Source organism: Cryptotermes secundus, unplaced genomic scaffold (assembly GCF_002891405.2).
Source record: "Cryptotermes secundus unplaced genomic scaffold, Csec_1.0 scaffold321, whole genome shotgun sequence".
NCBI lineage: Eukaryota > Metazoa > Arthropoda > Insecta > Blattodea > Kalotermitidae > Cryptotermes > Cryptotermes secundus.
The window spans coordinates 1,600,806-1,620,240 of NW_019721009.1; the positions used below are offsets into that span (position 1 = coordinate 1,600,806).

Genomic DNA, 19,435 nt, shown 5'->3' on the forward strand with positions numbered 1-19,435 from the left:
ATTGTCGTCTGTTTCTGTTGGTGTCTTCCGTGGCTTATTCTTCGACCCTGAAGATGGAGGCGATACGTTCATGTGTCTCCGAACTACATGACGTCACAACCCGGAAGACCACAGTCTTCATAGTAATCTGTGAGAACCTCAAACCCAACAAACTACACCTGACTCTTGCAAATCATAGCTCTTCAGTTTTCCATCTAAAACTGTGTATGTATTTCCCATCTTCAACACGCGTGCTACATGTACCACCTGTCTCACAATCCTTGATTTGATCACCGTTATAATATTTGGGGAGTAGAAATTATGAAACGCCCTCTTTTCAAATATTCGTAACTACGATCTTGGCTACGAGATGGACAACTGAGGGGTCGGAGTTTGAGTCCCGGTAGGGTCAAGAATTTTCATTTTTCAATGTCGTCCAGACCGGTTCTGGGGCCCGCCCCGACTCCTATTCAGTGGACACCACATGGTCTTTCTCCGGGCATAAAGGGGCAGGGGTGCGAATAACCACTCACCTCCAACTAGTGCCGATGTCAAGAAAATGTGGATCTGCACATGCACGCCCCCATACGTCTTCGTGGCGTAGTGCTTAATTAATTAAGCACTGTGGGCACTTTATTATTTATTTACTTACGATCTTGAATATGAGAGACCGACCTTCTTACGCATTCAGAACAATAAATAAATTTGAAGACGTCTGTGTTCTAGGGTATAACGTTAACCGAAGTTTTCGGAAACATGCCACCTCCATCTTCAGAGTTGAAGAGAAGTCAAGCAAGGGAGCAGCATGAAAGGGAAGCAAAGAAGCTATAGTTCTTTCCATTTTTTTTTAGAACCCACGAAGATAGGAGATTTTGAGCCGGATTTTAGCATACACGTACATTCTCTAACTTCAGTCTGCTCCTAATTTCTGGTGGATCTAATTTTCATCTTACTGCCCTTTCGAAGCAATTTGAATTTTGCAATATTTTCGAACAACACAGCAGCTCATGCACAATCAAGCAGGAGAAGCAAATGCATTCGTTACGGCTCAAGTGAAGATTTCAAGTTTACGGTCTCGGCACAGGTTATGTTACGGATTTCATTCGGTTTTAGATTTGAAGTGCTCATGGTGATGATTATGAAGAGTTCTGATTTGTGACGCCGTGTAGCCTGGTAGAAGTTTACCTTTTTCGCTGAAACCGGATTGCACAATGCCGTAAAACGGAAAACTACACTCTCCGACAGTGTTTAAATTTTCCTTTGTTATAACAATGATGCCATGACGGCCTCTGTGGTCTAGTGGTCAGAGTTCCTGACTACAGATCCAGGGGTCCCTGGTTCGATTCCCGGAGCTACCAGTTTTTCTAACAATTAGTGAGTCTGGAACGGTGTCCTCTCAGCCTTATGATGGTAACTGAGGAGCTATTTCAAGGAAATGGCGGCTCAGGTCTAGAAAACCGAAATTAACGGCCGTGGGATCCGTTGGGCTGACCACGCGACACGTTCTATCTGCAAAAGTTGGCACTAACTTCGCCGACGAGCGTCGGTCGCTCGGTCGGTATAGTTCGCTTGCGGACTACAAGCCACGGAGTTTTTTTTAACAAAGTAACCCATAACGTTATTTATTTTAATTTATCATGTACCATCAATTACAACACATTTAGAATGAATGTTTGCCCTGCATGTTTCGACATCTGCAATATCTCTTTCAGGGATATATGTTTGTATGTTACAATCTAAACATTAGCTGTAGATGTACATACTTTTGAACATTTCAAATGCTCTCGAAAAAGAAAACCCTTCTGAAATGTCCAAAAACATGTACAACCAAGGACAACAACCTTGAAGTAACGTCTAGTTTTTAACATAAAAACACATACCCCTGAGGATGACATTGTAGATATCGAAACATGTTAGGTAAAAAGCCAATTCACAATTCACGATAAATGATAAATGTGAGATTATTTGTTCAGTATTACTTTAATGTAGCGTATTAATATTTTATGCGTTTCATTCTCTTTTCAATTATGATTAATTTTTAGAAGGTACAGGGAGGGAAGATACTTAGTGCCCCTTCTCCGCTCTTCCCCCTTGCTAGCATCAATGAGCTAAACACAACAGCAGTGATAAAGCACGAGGTTTCCAAATTTATACTGGAAATGCCATTATCATCTTCTCTGCCATGTATGATTTTTTTAGTTCGGAGTTGTACTGTTTCCCTAAACAATTTCCTTATTAACTCGTTGAACGTTTGTTGACTCTTTGAGCTTCTCCTTCGACTACGAAGAATCCAGGTGGCAGGAGTGGGCACCGCTGAAGTGCTGTGGGAGTCACTTCCGGTCATGGCTGCTTCTCGTCTTGAGTGAATGGGCATGCGCAAACATTGCCTACTTACGACAGGCATTCGTGTAAATACGCGGCGTAGTATGTACTACGTAATACAATACAAGAATATACTAAAGAGCAGCCATTTGCATGATACGTCATTCATTATTCTGTACTTATACAAACCGTGTTAGCGAATTGTAACCGGCTGGACTTCTGTGTACTCTTTACACTTTACACACAGTGTGTTATATTACACGTGTCGAGGGCCGTGCTGTATTTCAGCCACTTAGCCGTCGGCTTTACACCTAGCCCGGGTACGATCCCAGGTTATGAGGGATTTGTGATGGACAAATTGACACTAGGGCGGATTTCTCTGCAACTATTTAGGTAAGGTAAAGCTATCCCTGTAACAGGCCATGGAGGCCCATAAGGTTGTGAGATGTTGAGGGTCCCACATTTTCTACACAATCGGCTGAGAGAAGACGGTAAGGTCGCCCTTACCCCTCCCCCCCAGGAATATTCCTGGTACTAAGTCGACCCCAGGGCCATAGTGCGCCCGGAAGGATTAGGTAAATTAAAACAATGCACCTCATCGGTAGTCGAACCCGCGACCTTCCGGCTTGTAGCATAGTGCCTCAGCCAACTACGCTACCACGTGCCCCCGTGCAAATTCTGATTTATTAATCATCAGCTGCTGTGTAGTCTCGATACTGGCAGCGTCGGTAAATAAATGAAGAGACATTCAAGCACCCAAAATGAACGTAATTTCTGACGTCATCGCGAATGAATACACTTTTCGTGCACCAAGGTACATGATTGTCAAAGTCAAAGTCATGTTGCGACCGACGGTCAGTCGGCCAGACTGTCTTCGATTAAAGCACTCATGTGAGGCTTACCACCAGATTTTTATTACTGTCAGACAGTTGCGGGTTTGTTGATGTGTGTTATTCTCTCTGACGAGGGGACGGGTCTGCCGTTTACTGCTGCTGACTTTTGTCATGGCAGTCATTCTCATGTCCACGGGACTCATGACCAAATTTTACTGTCTCAGATTCGAGATTCCCCCAACCTGGAGGGCCTGGTCCTAGTATTAATATTCCTCAGGAACAGGGTGGCCCGGTTATACCCGAAGTCACTGGATTCCCTTTTCGTCGCCTCCTACGACTCGCAGGGCTACAGTAGAGGTACTGGAACCCGCTTCCACACGGGGTTCATGATTTTGTTAGAGGTTTTACAACTGTGAATGATGTACTTGAGATCTTATCCGTGGGTTTTTGCGACTGAAATTTAATGTATAACTTCGATCTTCGGAAATAAACCGTGTCGATAGTTGGAGGTGTTAAACAAGTTTTGACAAATATCGCAATTATAATATTCAGAGTTAATATCTTTACGGGCATGCGCAAGGTCTTGTAAAGATGTGGCAATAACCGGTGACCAGAAAGAGATGGCTTGATTGGACAAAATGGAGGAGCCGGGTCATATCCAATAGGAAGCGATCACCAATTGTGCAGTTACTCAAGAACTTCCCAGCATTTTATGGAACCCGAAGGCTCATTATCGTATCCACAAGGACCCTCCACTGGGCCCCATCCTGAGCAAGATCTATCCAATCCATACCATGCCATCCTATCTCTACTACGAAACAAGCAAAAAGACAAAAACCGTGGTTTTAGTCTGCAAACGAACTACACCGACCGAGCGACCGCCGCTTGTTGGCGAAGTTAGTGCCAACTTTAGCGGATAGAGGGTGTCACGTGGTCAGCAAAACGAATCCCCACGGCCGTTAATTTCGGTTTCCTAGGCCGGAGCCGCTATTTCTTTGAAATAGCTCCTCGGTTATTCTCACGAGGCTGAGTGGACCCCGTTCCAGACCCACAATTTCTCAGAAAATCTTGTAGCGTCGGGAATCGAACCCGCGGCCTCTGGATCTGTAGCGAGGAACCCTGACCACTAGACCATAGAGGCGGTCAAAGTTTTCTCTAAGCTTGATTAATTAAGCACTGCGCCATGAAGACGTAACGGACAGTGGGGTATAGTTCCAACATTCTTAACCTTGGTACTAGGTGGAGGAGAACGGCCAGCTTCACGCCCCTGCCGCTTTACGCCCGGGGAAAGAGTTCCCAGTATCCATCATATATGAGGCTGGGTGGATCCCAGAACTGTTCTGGACGTTGTGGAGAGAAAAAATACTTCTTGCCCCTTCCAGGAATTGAATCCCATTTCCTTGAGCACCCAGGTGTGTCCCTGGGGTGGGGGGTGGGGCTTATAAGATGCACAACTTAATTTTTTATTGTTCTCATAATGTTAGTGAACAACGATCAGCTTTACATTTGTGTTATTATGAACTTATTCTTTCTTCATATTCATGAGTCATCCAACCAACACCGTACAGTCAGGGCTACTTAAAGCATCGGTAAATCAATCATGATGCTTCTTGCTTTGACACAATCTTCGGCCCTGAAGATGGAGACAGTACATTCCTCAGCAACATCTGTGAACTTCTACTAGTCTTCATGGCGTCAGATCCTACAAGATAATACTTTTCATAACTTCTTAAAGCTCTTATAATGTAAACGAACGACGATCAGCTGTATGTGTCATGTATGCAAGCTTATTCTGAATAGATCCAATATAAAAATTACAGCCGCAGATAACCAGTTTGCGGTGAAGATGCTGAAAAGTACGCAAGAAAGGAATTGGAACCCCTGGTAAATTGTTTTGGTGCCCTTAGGAGTATACTTGTAAGGTTCTGCGGCGGCCTACTTGAAAATCTGTACCAACGACAGAAGTAGGGACTCTGCCCACACCAGAATTCGAAACAGTAATGTCAGTAGGACTCGAGATTCTTATAGAGACTGGTATGAAGAATTGTGTCTTCTGGGACATAACGGTGTGTAGTCCGCCGGAAGTTAGTCAACACGATGAGGAGCTTCATAACTTGTACTCCTCTCCAAATATAATTAGAATGTTCAAGTTAAGGAGTATGAGGTGGGCAGGGCATGTAGCACGAATGGGGGAGAAAAGGAACGCATATAGGATCTTGGTAGGAAAGCCAGAAGGAAAGCGACCACTGGAAAGACCAAGGTATAGGTGGGTGGACAACATTAAAATGTATCTTAGAGATATAGGATGAGGTGGGATGGATGGGATTTGTCTGGCTCAGGATAGGTACCAGTGGAGGGCTCTTGTGAACACTGTAATGAACCTTCGGGTTCCATAAAATGCTGGGAAATTCTTGAGTAGCTGCAGATTTGGCTTCTCCTCAAGAATGGTTCAGCTCCATAAGTAAGTAATCAGAGGAAGATGTCTCCTCCATCTTAGTGGTTGACGAGTCAAGCAAGAAATTACAAGCAGTTGCTGCTTGTTTCATGCTGCTTTCTTGCTTGGTTGTTCTTGACCCTGAAAATGGAGGCGACATAACTGACTTTATAGAACTGAGCCCTTCATCAGAAGCCTCCAGGTATGCAAGTACTCAACTCACCAGCATTTAATGAAACCCAAGGTTCATTGCCGTGTTCACAAGAGCCCTCCACTGGTCCTATCTTGAGCCAGATCAGTCCAGTCCACACCACCCCATCCTATCTTTCTAAGGTTCATTTTAGTATTTTCCACCCATCTACGTTTTGGTCTTCCTAGTGGATCATTTTCCCTCTGGCTTTCCCACCAATATCCTACATACATTCCACTTCTCCCCCATTCGTGCTACATGCCCTGCCCATCTCACAATTCTGATTATACTTCACGGAGAGTACAAGTTATGAAGCTCCTCACTGTGCAGTTTTCTCCAACCTCCCGTCACTTCATCTCTCTTCGTTCCAAATATTCTCCTCGGCGCCCCGTTTTCAAACACCCTCCTTAATATCAGAGACCAAGTTCCACGTCAATACAGAACCACAGGCATATAGGTATATAGAATGTTCCATTCAAACCTCCCTCATTTTGTCAGATCTTAGAACAGAAAGTATGAATGGTAGGAAAATGAAGCTATAGGATATACAAGAACAACTCAAAAAGTTGTATTTGACACACTAATAAACCTCTACATGTGCACCATTGGTAGCACGAACAACATCTAATCTGTATTCAGTTTCTTGTCACGTTCTTTCCTACATGTCCATTGGTACAGTAACAATCGTTGGATGCGGGCTCGTAAATCTGGGAGGCACGAACACACGGTCCTTCACGTAACCCAAACGGAAGAAATCGAGCGGAGTGAGGTCCGGCGAACGTGGTGGCCACCGAATTGGTCCGCCACGTCCAATCCAGCGATTTTGGAAGGTGGCATTGAGGAACCTCCGAACATCCAAACCACAATGTGGGGGGCTCCATTTTGTTGGAAAATTATGTTAGGCTGCAGATCGGCTACCTGGGGATACAGGAACTGTTCTAACATGTGAAGCTATACGCAGCCAGATACTGTAGCGTCGTCGAAGAAAAACNCAGCTTCACCGAAGAAAAACGGAAATAAAATTCTTCGAGTTTTCTTTCACCTAGTGTTAATTATAATCAATAATTTATCACAATTTGTTCGCAGTGATTAATTAAAATGTGGGAGGTTTGAACGGAACTCACTGTATTTTGTATAAACGTCGGTTGGAAGTCATCACATTCATGTTGAAGGGGACAGTAAAACTACGGAATATGTGATGGGGCAAAGCTAATATTCGAATCGGCTACCTTCTGAATAGAAGTCAGAAGCTGTACTACTTGAGGCAGCTTGCCCGGCGGCAGGGGCTAATGTAGGGTGGCGATCTTGGTGATTACTTGGCTACCGAAGATCAATTCACGCCAAGCTGACGCAGCTGATGCTATGAATGGCAGTATTAGGGTGCAGTCCGACCGGCGTTGCCAGAGTGAAAGACTCGAATCTCAATGAAATTACGAAACAAATGTCAGTGCCGCATACAGCTGCGAGAGTCTACAGCTTGGGACTGCTCTGGGGGGGNGGGGGGGGGGGGGGGGACACTACTATGACTACGTGTGTACAGCCACTCTCACGCGCACGGATTCAGTCTTACTTCTCGGTACTGCTCAAAACACAGTGACTTCAGTTATTTCATGAACGTAATACTGCATATAAAATTTATCCCGCTTTCAAGGATAATATTATGATGGATCCTATAGAAATAGGGAGTGAGGATGTGACGTATTTTGAAATTTATTATACAGTGCGTACAATCAAGTGCGCGCCGCGGCTGCAATTTGCCGTNTTGCATCCGTTCTGCGGTGGTATGACTCACGGCAAATTGCAGCCGCGGCGCGCACTTGATTGTACGCACTGTGCATGAAGTGACAGGAGGTTCGAGAAAACTGCATAATGAGGAGCTTCATAACTTGTACACTTCTCCAAGAATAATTAGAATGACCAAGTCAAGGAGAATGAGGTGGGCAGGGCATGTAGCACGAATGGGCGGGAGGAGGAATGCATATAGGCTATTGGTGGGAAAGCTGGAAGGAAGGAGACCATTGGGAAGACCAAGACGTAGGTGGGTGGACAATATTAAAATAGATCTTAGAGAGATATAATGGGATGGTATAGATTGGATTGATCTAGCGCAGGATAGGGACCAGTGGAGGGCTCGGTAATGAACCATCGGGGTCCATAAAATACTGGGAAGTTCTTGAGTGACTGCAGAATTGGCGGCTCCTCCAGAAGGGCTCAGCTCCATGAGTAAGTAAGAACCGTATGTATGAAAATGTAACTTATCTCCATTGTTTACTTCCGCGGGTCTCGCTGAGAAATCCCAAAGTATATGATAGTTTCTCTATAGTCTTGCCATTGTTTACTGTGGCAACGGCTGTTAAAGTAGTATGCAAGTGTTACAGTAGAACTGTTTGAAGTGACGCGAATCTTCTCCCAAAATTGTTACGGGAGTATACTGGTAATTCCTTAATTTTCGTATTAATCATTCTTCAACGTTTTTGCTTGTAATATTATGACGTATAAACCCATTGCTAGGCAACATCTCGGTAAACATATTCTCGCGGAAGCGTACACGCGCAACAATATCGTTTGTTGCTAGGCAACGGATCAGAAAACCCGCATAAAAAAATACGGGACAACAGAAGGCGGTATTTTCCGCGGGGTCCGCCCCGAGGCTATATAACGGTAAGTACCAAGGGAACAGTTAGTTGACAGAGGCCTTGTATATATTGTACATAGAAATAGGAATTAAGATTAGATTTGTATATACACGTATATGTAAATACTGACAGTGGACTTACTAACACAGATTATGACTGACAAATGACACACCCGACCTCTCGTCAGAGAGGGTGCCCCAAATGAACAGGACAGCAACTTTCATATAAAGAAAAAAAAAACATCTGGTCATGAGCCCCAATTGGGGCTCGACACCAAGACAGACAGACTGACTGACTGTCAGTCGCAATGTGACTTTGACTTGAGCAGTTAGTTGCAGAAGCTGAGAGAGTTCAGTTGAAGAAGAGTTAATTTGAGTGAGTTGTTGTAAAGAAATTAATCGAGTTCCGGAGATGGCAGCCCAGGGTGAGTGAGAAGAAATGGATTAGGCGGTGAACAGAAGACTTCATATGTGATTTGAAATGACAGTGAGACTGTTCTAATCCGTTACCAGGATACGGCTACTGAAGACTGAGAAACCTAATGCATATGTAGATCAATGATAGAGCTGTATTGCCTGTAGCTCCGAGTACTGTGTTTAAGGTTTCAATAAATCCAATCATCCAACCCAAAGCTTGTCGGTAAGTCACACAGCAATCCTAAATCGTGACAGTGTGTATACGAGCCATGATAGCTGTGTCGGTATGGCTACTGACTATGGGCTGGACGGCATCTGATGGGTACCGGGGGCTTTATCCCAGGGGCTAAAACGACGGAGACGTAATATTTGGCAGCAAACTTCAGTCTAGTGCCTAGGTCAAGAATGGCGGAGCTATGTCTCCACTCCCCTATGTCTTCATGGCGTGGTGGTGCTTGATTAATTACACACAGGGACAGCTTGGAACAAGAACGGATACTTGTGCTACTCACTAACATATAAACTAGTTACTGCGTCATTAACGGGAAATTTTCGGCTAGTTGTTGTCCCCCTACATTGCATAACAGTAATTTCATATGCCGCCGCTCACGGTAGCCGAGCGGTCTAAGGCATGTACTGTCTTCGCTCGCTTGGAAACCGGGATCGTTGGTTCGAATCCCACTCAGGGCATTGATGTTTAGTTTGTGTGTGTGCGTTTTTCTGTGTTTGTGTACAGGCAGATGCCTTGCGACGAGCTGATCGCCCGCCCAAGGAGTCCTACCGAATGTGTAAGATCTAGAAAAACTGAAGTGAGCGGAGAAATTAATGGAGGTAGGCCTAGGCCCACTGGGGCTGTAGTGCCAAGGGGGAAAAAAAATCATATCCTGTCTAGAGTGACCCGGAATAGTTGAATCGCTATAGTGACTTGTCCAGGGGTTGGACGACTGAGTTCTACTGCGGGAGAGTTTTTTTTNGTTTACTGTTATGCTGGATCTCAAACTGTACGCTATAATTAACAGTTTCTTTCTGGAGATTGGCTTCACATTTTCGTCGTTTTGAATGTTAAAACCGTAACTATATTCAATTGAAACACAAGCTTAAAGTCTTTTTGCTTTATTGGTCTTTGTCCCGGAATATTACGCTTTCTCGTGTCTCAGATCTTTCAATATAATTCGGCTGAAAGTTTAGTTTGTCACCTGTGTTCACTTCTGCTCTGTTTCAATTTATCTAGCAGTATTTCATCCCCCTTGCATAAATCTATGTCCACATAACTAACTTCATGGAGCTGAGCTCTTCTTGAGAAGTCGCCAGTTGTGCAGCCAATCAAGAACTTCCCCAACATTTTATGGAACCCGAAGGTGCATTACCGTGTTCACGTGAGCCCTCCACTGGCCCCTGTCCTTAGCCAGATCAATCCAGTCCATACCACTCCATCCTGTCTCTCTTAAGATCCATTTCAATATTGTCCACCCATCTTATTCTAGGTCTTCTTAGTGTCTTTTCCTTCTGGCTTTCACACCAGTATCCTATATGCATTAAATTTCTTTTCTTGGTTCTATTTATGCAGTTTTAATTTCCTTATAAACTACACCCTCGATTATTTTCAACCAATTCATCCTTCTTTCAGCTTCTTCGTTTCTGAAAATTTCAGCAGCATATGTTTAGCATCTTCTTCCATCTAACATAGAGCATATCTTCATTGTATACACCTTTCCTCGCTTCGAAAAAAAATGAAATTAAGCATGAGATAACCTTGCTGTCTGTTTGTCTGTTTGTGTATTCCCCCCTAACATTGCGAGACAACGGCTTTGTAAACACGTTCCCGCGTCAGCGAATACACACGCAGCAATAGAAGAAATCTTTGATTTCCAAATCACATCTTACAGCTATGTTATCCCATTTTACAGCCAAGAATGTTATTTTCTTTCCTCCAATTCACAGCGTTCCTACTGACCGAGGACTGTATATTTTTAATGCATTATACAAGTAGTTTCGCATTCTTTTAATTTATATATGAAAGTGTTGGGTGGAGAGACAACTGCCACTACGAGCTGTAGTAATTGTGCGGTGGGCTGAAGAAGAATAAGAAGAAGGAGCAGCAGTGAGTGGGCGCAGACACTCCCGTACGTCAAGTGTCTACTGCAATGAAGGCCAACCCCCACAGGCAGCAGGTGTTGCGTCAATCGTTGCGCGAATTGTACAGATTCTAAACCTTTGCCGTGTGTGTGTTTGGTACTTACGTCCGATGGCCATGACAGTCTTGCAAGACCTGCAGTGTTAAGTAATAAAGGGTGTGACCACTGTGGACGTTATGTGGGGGCACGCGTACCGTTTCTGAGTTGCACGATCTGTTAAATGTATAAGAACATGGTACGTGGTTCATAATATTGAAAACAGTGGAATTGCATCCACTTTGAATGTACGGGTTTCCATAACCAGCAGGGATTTTTTAAGTTTTATTTTAGCAGCTGTTAAACGTGTCCACTTACGAACCCACTGAGGAAAATTCCCTTCCTATGAAGACCAAGGTCACAGACTAGTCGAATCTTTCGTCCCACTCTTCCTGCCATGGGGTTCCTACTTTCGTCTGCGGAAAAAACTGTCCCATGTTGTGCACCAGGTACAGCGTATTAATAGGGCGCGCCATAGCTCAAGCGGTTAGTCGCTGGGTTTCCACCGCGGCGGCCCGGGTTCGATCCCGGGTCTGATCAAGTGGGATTTGTGGTGGACAAATTGGCGCTCGGGCGGGTTTTCTCCGAGTACTTCGGCTTTCCCCTGCCAATCTTCATTCCACCAAATTCTCCATCATCATAATCACCCGTGGCAGGTACAACAGGCCAATCAGTGGCCGCCGTGCCGAGTGGACCCAGTTGGACTCCACTCCCCACTAAGCGAATTAAAAAAATACACCATATTAAGAATGAAGATATTTAAAAAGTATTGAAAATACAGTCAGTACAAAATAAGATACATGAATACAGGTAGAACTGGATAAACCAAAAGTACCCAGAGACGGAGGGAGATCTTGGAAGAGTGTGTGAGTTCGTAACCGGTTTTATTCCCGCCAGGTGTAAGATGTGTTTCTCTGCTCCACAGCATCCAGACCGGCTCTGGGGCTCACCCAGCCTCCTATCCAATAGGTATCGAGGACTTTTACCCGGGGGTAAATCGGCAGGGACGTGAAGCTACCCACTAACTTCCATCTGGTGGAGCTTGTACCTTCTTTCCCTCATATATCTTTATGGTGTGGTACGTAATTAAGTACAGGGACCAACAGGCTTCATTGCCTCTACCATTAAGATAACAATAATAATAATAATAAGAAGAAGAAGAAGAGAAAGACGCTGTAGGTGTATATAACCCTGTTCCCTGTCTCCAGTGAAGTTAGGGGCACCTAAAGAATAAAGGGCCCATTTTGATGTTGATCGTGTTGTGGGGCGAAGACACGGTGTTGTGGGCTTGTGCTATAGGCCGACGTATCGGAGGCTCTGACTGGCTCAGTGACATTTGTTCATGCTTAAAAAATGCTCCTTTCTACTTCTGTTTCACGAAATCGAAATTTGTTTGCCCCTAGACGGTGTGCCTTTTGCACAAAGTAGAAAGTCTTTCTTCAATGCGAGCATTAAACCTTCAAGATGATAATGGAATAATTAAGAGTTAATTCAGATAGACCCACGATATATGCATTAAAATTAACTTCCCCTGCAATAATAATAATAATAATAATAACGGATTCATTATAGCGACTGGCTACGGGGTGGACTGCCCAGGGTTGGAGTTCTAGTCCCGATAGGGGCGACATTTTTCCCTTTCCCATGCCGTCCAGACCTGCTGTATGGCTCACCCAGCCTCTTTTCTTGTGGGTAGCGGGGGCACTTTCTCCGGAGCGTGAAGCTGGCCACTCACATCTAACTAGTGTTGAGTTTAAGATTACATGGACCTATACGTCCATTAGACAAGCACAAGGACAGCTGTAGATTCTGTATTCATAAGTGTGTAGTGCAGAGTCCCTTTGCTTTAGGTTTGCCTGTCCATCTTTATCCGTCTCCTACACGCACACAGTGACGTAGTCCAGATGTAACTAGCTAATAGCCGCAATGTCATTTTCACCTTACACTGGATGTTGATTTTGTTATTTAATAGACTGTCATGTTTCGACTACAGTGTAATCATCCTCAGGTTACATGTGCTGTATATCTTACCACCCAAGTTGGTACACTGTCAATTATATTGTAGAAACAATAAAATACCCACCCACCGGGAATCACATGATCTTATGTAAAGAAGGAACGATCCGTAATCTATTTTATCTGTAAAGAAGACTGTGCGACTAGTTGCTCTTTATACATTTCCGCACCAGTGCATGTATTTCGACCAGATTTGTCGCGCTGGAGGAGGACCTCCTTGGGGGAGGTTTCAGACACTCGAAACCCACCATACCCTAGATTTTTTAAACTTCGAAAAGGCAGTTGTTTGGTTAATGCTAGAGAACCATTCGTCCTAGCGTACTTAGGTGTTTTAGGTTTGATACGTTGAAGAAAGAACACCCCTCTTATCCCGTATATGTGTTGTGTGTGTGTGTATATGTTAGGGGTTTTGAGACATTTCATTTCCAGTTTTTGTAACATGAACGGCAACGGCACGCAGTAGCTTACTTAATTGAAGCACTATGTTAGAGACATAAGGTCGCGGGTTCTCTTCCCAGTGGATGATGTCATTCTATTTTTCAATTGATCTAATCCTTCCAGCCGCACTGTGGCCTTGGCGTCGACTCGGCCTCTAACAGAAATGAGTACCAGGAGTCTTCCTGGGGCTAAAGGGTGGTCGGACGGCGCGTAAGGCTGACAACCTCACCACCAACTGTGAGCCGATTGTCTAGAGAATGTGGCAGCCTTGACATCACACAACCCAATGGGCCTCTACGATCTGTCTGACAGTAATAAAAATCTGGTCTTGGGCCCCAGATGGGTGCTTGACACCAAGACAGACTGGCCGACTCGCCTTCAGTAATAATATATTAATAAGTAATTACAGGTTAACATCCAGTGCTGTGTTGCGTAAAGGTATTGACGGTTAAATTTAGGACATGCTACTGCTGATGATGATGACGGCGTTGATGACCGACCGCTGACGTCCGGACAGGGCCGTGTTTGGAGCACGTGTGTGTACGTGTTAAAACTCGTCCTGAAATTGGACAACTTTCCACCATACTACATGGCGCCACATTCCAGAATACAGAGATCTCCATGGCCATGTATCTTCATCTTTAATTAACTCAGGAGGACTGTTGACTTACCCAGTTGTTTTCCAAGAAAGACATTACGCAATTGAATTGGCGCCAAATGTATGTTATATATATCATCTGGTTGCAGGAATTTAAAACAGCTATGCAATCCAGTCCAAGGCCTTTAGCGAAGGAATTCAGCACTAAAAATTCTGGAAACGTATACTGGACTCGGGTCCCACAAACCGAAGAATGGATAGAGTCCCCAGCAAATTCAGAAGCTGTGAAGACCGGTATTGATAGATAGAGACTGAACAATGTGCGCCTGCGCACAACGTAGCAGCTACTTCTATGATGAGAGTACTCAAGCGATGACGCACATTATATACGTTACCCGCGCCGATTTTGTGCACCAATTCTATATTCACGAGGGACTGGCAAACAAGGAAGCTGATAAGAAAAAATAAAAATAAATACTTTTCCTACAAACAGCAATCCAAGCGGTGTGTTCGCCTGTAATTACCAAGAACTACCTACTTTGTGCAGATGGCATACATTGAGATGACGTCAATAAGGGAGGTCTATTCATCAGTTACATTTAGTGGCCATTTTTGTGGCAGGCGAGCAGTCTCCAGAGCAGTGACCAGTTCTCTGAGCTCAGATGTCCAGGATACGCGAAATCTATGCTTTGTATTAGCAATACTTAAATGTCAGGGACAAATCTAAATTTCACATATTAAGTGAATCATGTTTATGAATTTTCTTTTTTTCCAAAGAGTGACTGATATTTGCGTATGTGTTTCAAGGGGTGCCAAGCGCACAACCATTGTCTGGGAGCATATAACTGAAGAGTTGACGCCAAATTTCCTGCTGCACTGTGATGGTGACACTTTTTTGTCAAACCATCTTCTAATAATTTGGTAACAATTTATTCTTCTTCCATTGAAATTCTGTTCTGGCCACACACTGTCTCATTCTAGACCTTCCCAAATGTAGTCTAATAGTATAACTTATAGCCCATTCTTGTTGTTTCATGACAGAAGAAAGACAATTCCTGTCTCTTTCCCCCTGCAAATAACGTGTGAACCAGCTGACAGATTTGCATGGAACATTGTATGAAAATCATGATCACCTCACCCTTTTACATTCCAGTTTTATGCCATCTGTAACACCAGCACAGGGGTCCAGCAAATGTAGAGGATGGAGCCAACTGTAGCGCCAGTTAGTATACTGTCTAGAAATTTTGTCTGGCAGCATATGTTCAACAAATACGCGCATGCGGTAGCGTAGCTGGTTGAGACACTATGCTACAAGCCAGAAGATCATGAGTTCGATTTCTGAAGAATTTATTGCTTTTTTTTCAATTGCTATAATCCTTCAACCCTCACTGTGGCCCTGGGGTCAACTCAGCCTCTAACAGAAATGAGTATCAGGAATTTTCCTGGGGGATAAACGGCGGCCGGTCCATAAGGCTGACAGCCTCACTGCCATCTGTGAACTGATTGTGTAGAAAATGTGGGATCCTCAACATCTCACAACCCTATGTGCCTCCATGACCTGTTACAGGGATAGCTCTCCATTCTTACCTTGCTAAGATAGTTCTTTTGCTACAGCATGAAATAACAGTGGTTGCATGAAACATGTACACACTTTTTGTTTTAAAGTTAATGAGTAAAAACCATGTCAAAGTTTCTTTAAAGATGGCTCATTTGAAGTACCTGCAAATTCTGTATGAAATATTCAGGGCTATGACAGTGCATAGTCTAACAGGTGTATACCTGCTTCCCAGAGGAACATACTGCCTTCATCTTCAGGGTGGAAGGCTTCTGCCTGAAGAAGGAGGCATATGTTTTGTTAGGATCCACCTACCAGACTATACAGTGTCATAATCCAGAAGATTATAGTATGAATCATCACTGCCATGAAAACTCAAATTCTCACATATTGTTTACATGTCTAGAATTAAAAATATAGCAATCATATGAGATTTTGAGGTTATATCTGCAAAAATGTGCTGTAGTCAGAATCTCTACTAGTTGAAATTATGTGCAGAAATGGGTCACTGAATTTTATAATTAATAATTTATAGTTGTTCGTATCTCACTTTACAGATGGAGGCAGCAAGGTACCTATCAGCTGAACTACATGGCATTACACCATTATATTCCTGAAGACTTGAATTTTAATATTCACTGCTGGGAGAACCTCAGTTCTCACAATATTCAGCTGTCCCATATGTCCCATATTAAATATTCGTCTTCAAAATAAGATGCTTCATGGCCAGGAAGCTTTGCTCCCAAGTTGAAAACTCTGGGGAGTTAAAGCATATTTTCTTTATATTTTGCCTGTCAAGGACAAATGCATCTCAAATACAAATATTATGTTTCTAGACCGGTTCCATCATCCTGTTTTTATTTTAAAGCACAACCAGATTCTGTCTACATCTTCATGTAAAACCTACCAAGTTGGGCCCAAACAACAGAACTAGTCCTTATCTCCAAAAACTTGCACCAACACAAGATAGGGTATATAAGCCAAGCACAGCACAAACCATCTGCGAGAGCTAAGACAAAATATTAAAATATTAAGAATTCCACATGTATGAGTCCTAGCACCAGAGATCAGAATAGAAGTCATCACTGAAGGAACAAATTCTCCAAATGGAACCAGCACAAAAAAACACAAATTTAAATTGTTTTAAATAAAAACAGGATGATGGATAATGTCCACAAACATAACATTTGCAATACACCATTGTCACAAATTTTAAATCTTATTTGCATCTCAGATGTAAATTATTCATATTTTATTGTATACTTTTAGAATTTAAACCCAAAGATGATATTGAATGAGTAATATGTAAGATAAGTTGCATTGATGGCAGAATTGTTCTTATAGGTGATCGAGATAGATCCATTCTGGACACCTCGCACAGAGGAAGAATATCTGCACTATGGAGAGAAGTCTGACACTGGAAATAGAGCTCGGCGCTACATGGATGCTGTACGCCGTCGTAAGGGACTTGCAGTGCAGGAGAAATTGGTTGAATTTGCAGAGAAGCAGAGGACACTTTCAAAGAACAAATAATCAATATACAAATTATGTTGTCTTGTGCATAAGATTCTTACAAAATGCATACCTGTATCCATCATCTTATTTGTTTGGTATTCTTCAGTTACTGGTCCCTCTCACGTCTTGATTGATGGTCCACACATTTTATAACCCAAAAAAATTTAAGCACACCAACAGTATCTCCCAATCAAGAAACCTTAGTAGAAACAGAGAACAAGTTACAAAGTCATTAATATGAGATTACTTGTATTTCATGGAACAACATATACACTTCTTTCACATTTTTAAGTTCTTATTAACAGTGGAACACTCAAAATATGGCAATTTTGGTAAATCATTTGTTATGGTATGCCCCTGAATGTTAATGATGATACGTTTGTGTTGCAGAAAATAATGTAAGGGCCAGAATTATCTTGATGTAGGGAGAAAGGGTTAAGAATGTTGCATGTCATACCAGAACATTATGTTGGTGCATCTTTAAACTGAGTTTACTGAAAAATCACAATTTTGGACATTCAACACTTGTGCCTTAAACCATGAATATGGCTCCATACTTGCAAACCTTAGATGCTGCTTGATGTTGGTGTGAAATATATACATGTAGGCTTACATCTAGGATTTCATTTTGTGAAAGGAACAGATAAAATTCAATGAATAAAAACAGAACATTCATGGTCAGACTTCAGATCAATCATTTTCTTGATATAAATGTTTTCTATTATAAATTCTTCCTTTTTTCATTGAATTCAAGTAGATGGCACATTAGTGCCGAAACATGTAGTGTAAAAGTTAAGAGAAAGGTGAAATTGTGTGCACTGTAAGACAGTTAGCAAAAATACACATCATGGACAGGAATCAGTGCAACAGGACGCTAAAATATAACATTATTAACAGAATTCATGTAGATAAACACACTGTTTTATTATATCAAATTTCTTGTATATAGGATTAATTGGGAAAAATTAAAAATAGCATTTCTGAATACATTGAAGTAAGGAAATCACTTCTCTCATATTTATGTGGCAAGCTTCGTGAAAGATCTTGTCCTTCCTTAAAGTGAATATTGTCTGGTATTCGAACCATATTTGAATGACAACTGGGTAAGACCTGGTGGGGGGAGATACTAAAAGTATAGTTTAGGAGGTTCTGCATTTTATTCTTGCTCTTGATTGTAATGTTCTTCCAGTTTCATTTGTCTGATGCTTATTATTCTTCATGACAGCCAAAGTGTAAATATACTCAGAATTAGTTCATGAAAGCAAAGGGAAAATAAATGAGTGTCAGAGTAAAATTTTAGACAAATTAATAATATTATCATTTCCAGTATATTGAAAGTTCATATCTTGAAATTGAAACGTAATTGTTAATTTCACTTGGCTAGAATATTGTCACTTATAATTTATGATGAAAATTATTAAACAGAAATCACACATTTCACAAGTTAGTAATCTGCATAATATGTAATACTGCTGCTGTCTTATGCAGCCCTCGCATAAGAAGGCAGTGGGTGCACCAGACAGAGCTACAGATCTATAGGCTTAACCCTGTCTGCTTCCAAAATCTTGGAAAACTAAATATCTGGCTTGTACATGCAAGACCTGCCACTTGCTCTGCTGGCATTTTGTTTTCAGAATTATAGTAAAACATAATTAAAACCAGTATTCCACAGATTGCTTCTAACAAATGCTTAATTTCAAAAGTAAAAATCATAAGGGTACCTTTCAGTGGCTATAGCTGATGATTTATAATGAAAATGTGACTGTCCTTATCATCCATCACATATCGAAGGTGAGTTGTCAAGTTATGTGAAGACTGGAATAAGCGTGCCACTGATGGGAAAGACTGAAAGAATGCTGTGCACCACAGTGACATGATCTTCACACCTAACTTTGTGATAGATATTTTACGCTTGGGGCCAGGCACATTATCATAGAGACTCTCAGGCAAACATAATTAATGGTTTGTTTTTTGTTTTCATTTAACACATGGCTAGCTACAAATGGAAAGGGAAGGAAGTGGCAATGTGAAAGAAGGTTTCAGCACTGTTGAGTCTATAGGAATGGTCCGATGATGATGGTGAGACTTCTGACTCTTAGGAATTTTTCTGGTACATATTGTTTCAGTATGTGTACCAGCTTGAAAAGTACACTGATCATTTATCGCTTCCAGAGATGTTGTTCCCTCCAGACCTTACTAAAAATGGAGTAACCCAGACTGAAGTGCATTCAGAATTTAATTACAAGAAGCTTGTGTTGAGTATAATAATTCATGAACAGATTCACATTTTGATATATTCATCACAAACCATCTTCTAATTCAAATGTTCTCA

General features: G+C 42.3%; 1 protein-coding gene across 3 annotated transcripts in view; it reads left to right on the forward strand.

The window, feature by feature from the left end:
- Nucleotides 1-18,090, forward strand: part of LOC117282029 (elongation factor-like GTPase 1) — a 442,127-nt gene extending 424,037 nt beyond the window's left edge. For all 3 annotated transcript variants that reach the window (XM_033755736.1, XM_033755739.1, XM_033755737.1), the window contains one exon: nt 16,933-18,090. In XM_033755736.1, the coding sequence (XP_033611627.1) occupies nt 16,933-17,121 (189 nt within the window). In that variant the 3' untranslated portion in view covers nt 17,122-18,090. The remainder of the gene's footprint in view (nt 1-16,932) is intronic.
- Nucleotides 18,091-19,435: the final 1,345 nt, after the last annotated feature.